General features: G+C 28.0%; 1 protein-coding gene across 1 annotated transcript; it reads left to right on the top strand.

Annotated features, from left to right (window-relative positions):
• Positions 1-209: 209 nt before the first annotated feature.
• Positions 210-3,735, top strand: LOC107607015 (amino acid transporter AVT1I-like). Its single transcript, XM_016309007.3, has 3 exons — positions 210-402; positions 1,789-2,399; positions 3,098-3,735. The coding sequence occupies exons 1-3, from the start codon at positions 300-302 to the stop codon at positions 3,617-3,619; spliced, it is 1,236 nt and encodes a 411-aa protein (XP_016164493.2). The 5' UTR covers positions 210-299; the 3' UTR covers positions 3,620-3,735.
• The last annotated feature ends 866 nt before the right edge of the window (positions 3,736-4,601 follow it).

Genomic DNA, 4,601 nt, shown 5'->3' with positions numbered 1-4,601 from the left:
AATAAAATATATTATTAAATTAAAAAAATTAAATCAATAGTTAAATGATGACAAAAAAAAAATAAATTCTGATAGTTTTAATATTTTTTTATATTAATATTTTAATAGTAATATATATATATATATATATATATATATATAGCATGCATGGCAATATATTATTATATGTAGTAAGGCAATATCTTTTTTTCTTCAGTGGTTATGTAGCAAGCTAAGGTCTATAAATATTAATTAAGGACACAGTCCTTTTGTGTTATCATTATTAACTTGAACCTTGTTGGCCACTACTTCCCCAAAATATGGAGAGTCTCTCAACCACAACGTCCCCTTCTAGCAACAATAATGGTGGAGGAACCACATCATTTGCCAAGACCTGTTTTCACGGGGTTAATGGAATTTCGGGTTAGTTTTTTCAACTTTCTTTTTGTTCCTTATATTAATACTACATTATTACATGGTAATAAATTCAGAATGAGTGAGTGAATGTTCACACAACAACGGATGATAATTCAGAATTTTAGATGTTCCGAAAATACTTTTCCAATTTATTTAGTATTGAAATAATAAGTATGTTATAAGGGGTTATATTATTTGAGGACTTTTCCTCCATAACAACCTATCTAGTTAATGTTATAGAAATTAAGAACATTCTCACTCGACTCACTCAAGGATTCTGTTTGCAAGTTGTTAGAAACGTTGTTCCAATTTAATTATATAGTTAAGAGTTGTTAAATGCTTTGACTGATTTTTCAAGAGAACATACCGTTGGAATCTTAAAGTTTGGAAAATACTTGCATCATGCACTATATATGAACAAATTAAAATAACAAAATTCTAATCATGGATTCTTATTACCTGAAGTAGAATAATATTGCTTGTTTTTTCTGATAAGAAAATTATAATTTGATTAATAAAAAACTGACATTTTTTTAATAAAAAATATTATATATACATTAAAAAATAACTACTAAATCAACTACTATGTATTTGTATATAAATACATATATTTTTTAATTTATTTTTAATATATATTTTATATTTTAATATATATCTATACAAATAAATAATTTAATAACCAATTTTTTATATACACTAACATAACCGTTGATTAATATTTGAAATAATTTTGTCTAATTCAAAAATAACATAAAACTTCACGTGTCATTTTCCATTACTTTATAGTTAAAATTCATTATAAAATATACAAGTACTATTACATGATGACAAACACCAATATTCTTGCTTCTGTGATGGAATAAGCCCAAATATTAAATAATTATTTTTAGTAAATATAAATGTATATAAAAATATATACTTTGGAGTGACATCGATCTAATATAATCTAGACGTGATGCATGTACCTCTCCTTTGGGTGTGTTTTGTAACTCACCATATCCAAGAGAAAAAAAAAAAGCGGAAAAAAATGGGAGATGAAAGCGAGATATGAACAGGGACGCAGCTAAAAAAAGAGGGATTGAATTATTTTAAATTAAAAAAAATGCATTAGTTAAAAAAATCCTTGTATTTGCTACCTAACACTTTGTATAATATAAACTATTTTAATTTTTTATTTTAAAAATAAAGAAGAGTCTTATTCAAGTTAAAAAAGCTAGTCTTATTTAACAATATATTTTATTCCATACTCTTAAACATTAATGGCTAATTAAATAGCTAAAAATAATAAATTCTGATATTTTTTAACATTTTTCTTATTTTTAATAAAATATTTTCATTTCTACAATTTCAATATAACATAACCTTCTTTAACTAATACTTGTTGGATTTCAGGAATTGGTATAGTGTCTATACCATTTGCATTAGCCTCAGGAGGTTGGTTAAGCATAATTTTTTTGTTCATGATATCCATAGCAGCATGCTACACAGGCTTACTAATCAAAAGATGCATGGACAAAGATTCCACTATTGAATCTCTTCCTGACATTGGTCAAAGAGCATTTGGAGACAAAGGAAGGTTACTTGTAAACATTGCAATGAATTGTGAACTTTATTTGGTCATAACAGGGTACTTGATTCTTGAAGGAGATAACTTGAACAAATTAATATCTCATTTTCATGTGGATATTGGAGGATTGAAAATTACTGGAACACATTGTTTTGTTCTAATTTCAGCACTGATTATTCTCCCAACGGTATGGTTGGAAGATCTAAGCAAGCTTCTATCATATGTGTCAGCAACTGGGGCCTTAGCATCAATTATATTTCTATGTTCATTGTTGTGGAATGGTACAATTGATGGAACAAAACTTCATAGCAAAGGAGTACTCTTTAATTGGAAGGGAGTTCCTGCTGCAGTTAGCTTGTATGCATTTTGCTACAGTTCTCATCCTGTGTTTCCAAGTCTCTACACTTCCATGAAGAACAAGCATCAGTTCTCTAATGTAAGTGCATATAATTTAGAAAAAAAATCCTAATTTTTTTAATTAAAAAAATGTTGACTTATTATATTAGTTTCTATAATTTTTTTAAATTTGTAATTAAATTATTCTATTTTAAAAATTTTTTATTGAGTCTTTATATCATTTTAAATTTGTAATTACATTCTTTCCGTTTTAAAAACATTTAATTTAATGAAATATGTTAAGGCATATTGCTAGTGGTGTGAAATGGATGAAAACGTTTTTAAATTTTTTTAACGTTTATTAAAAAAATGATCTAATTATAAATTTAAAATTGGTGTAGGATCCCAATTAAAATCTTTTAAAGTATAGAGATTTAATGATAAAATTAAAAAAATTATTGGGATTAACACAAAAATTTAACCCAAAAAAATAAAGTAAAAAAAAAAGGTGATTTTACTGATAGTTCATTACTTAACTAATAGTTCTTACTTAACTCATTGTTTAGTGAATATCTCCATGTAAGTGAATTGACATTATAATTATTAAAATCGATTTGGTCAAGATAGAGTCACTAAATTGGTATATTTTTTCGTTCAAGACTTAGTAGAAGCTAACATTATTCATTTATTCCAGGAGACAAAATTTTCCAAGTACTCTGCCCATCTTGCACGTTTTAAAATTCCAAACCCACCTAACTATATGTTATTACATGTATCATTTACTTTAATTTGTTACAGGTGTTGCTGGTGTGCTTCACATTGTGCACTCTAGTATATGCAGCAACAGCAGTTTTGGGATACTTAATGTTTGGATCAGAGGTTGAATCAGAAATAACTCTGAACCTTCCAAAAGAAAAACTGAGTTCAAAAGTGGCGATATACACAACTTTGGTTAACCCCATAACCAAATATGCTCTGATGCTAAGGCCAATTGTGGATGCCACAAAAAACGTGCTTCCATCACACTACAACAAAAGGCCAAAGCTCACACATATACTAATTAGTAGCATATTGCTCTTCACCACTGTTGTTGTTGCACTCACTGTTCCATTTTTTGGGTACCTAATGTCCCTTGTTGGTGCATTGTTAAGTGTCTCTGCTTCATTCCTAGTGCCATGTGTTTGCTACTTGAAGATTTCTGGAACTTATGGGAAATTGGGATGTGAAATGATCGTCAATTATTCCATAGTGTTAGTAGGAGTTGCAATTGCAGCATTTGGAACTTACACTTCCCTCTTAGAAATAATTAGGCATTTATAGTTGTAATTCCCCATTTGTACTTTTTTTTTAAAATAAAAAATACTGAGATTACTTACATATATCATGTATCGTAAGTAATCCATTTGGAAGTTTGGTTAAACCATGTGGTCTCCTATTGAATGCACTCGAGATTAATGTAAAATAAATAAATCGAAGAGTAGCATAGGTAGTTATTGTTTTCTTTTTCTTTTTTATTTTTTTTTCCGGGAAGAGAATTTCAATCAATTAGAGGTATTCAAACTGTCAAAAAGACTAAGCTACATATGTTTTTTTCCCTCTGTTGTTGATGCCGATAAATTAATGATTACCCTATAGGGGATCAAAATTCTTTTTAAGGGGTTTGTCGTTAGACTTCAATTACTATTTTTATAAAGCGGGAGTAGAACTTCTAAGGCTTATTTAAGTTGAAGAGTAAGTTCAGTTAATCATTCAAGTTACCTAAGTTATAAATATTTTTTGTTTTGTTTTTTATAGTATGGCATAATTCGACAAACTAAAAACTGATTAATTATAAATTTAAAATTTATTTAAAAATTTATTGTAAATTAATTAATTATTATATGCACAAAATTTAAACTCTTAATACTTGTTTAAATAAATTAATAAATTAATTACTAAATTAATCCAAGATTATTTCAAAGTTACAAATGTTGGTAGAGGCATCTTCCAAACAGGCCAGCTCATCTTCTATTCTATTCCCATCCGTTCTAGTACTATGATTCAACCAAATAGATGGGCCAACGCTACAGTGATGATTTTTTTTTTTCTACATGTGATGAAATTTGCTGTCATACCTTTGGGCATGACACGTTTCCTCTATTTTGCAGAATAGTCAAATAATGATTCAGAAGAGTCGGGTTCGGATTGCTTTATACTTCCGATTTCATCACGTCTAAAGTCATGTGTTAATTCTGACAGTTTTTTTTTTTTTTTTGGTATCCTGTTTGCTCGGAAGAGAGCCATCTATCTTTAATTCTTTCTA

Source organism: Arachis ipaensis, chromosome B7 (assembly GCF_059453495.1).
Source record: "Arachis ipaensis isolate K30076 ecotype BB chromosome B7, ASM5945349v1, whole genome shotgun sequence".
Lineage (NCBI taxonomy): Eukaryota > Viridiplantae > Streptophyta > Magnoliopsida > Fabales > Fabaceae > Arachis > Arachis ipaensis.
The sequence above is the reverse complement of the archived record's forward strand: the minus strand, read 5'-3'. Positions and strand labels throughout refer to the sequence as shown.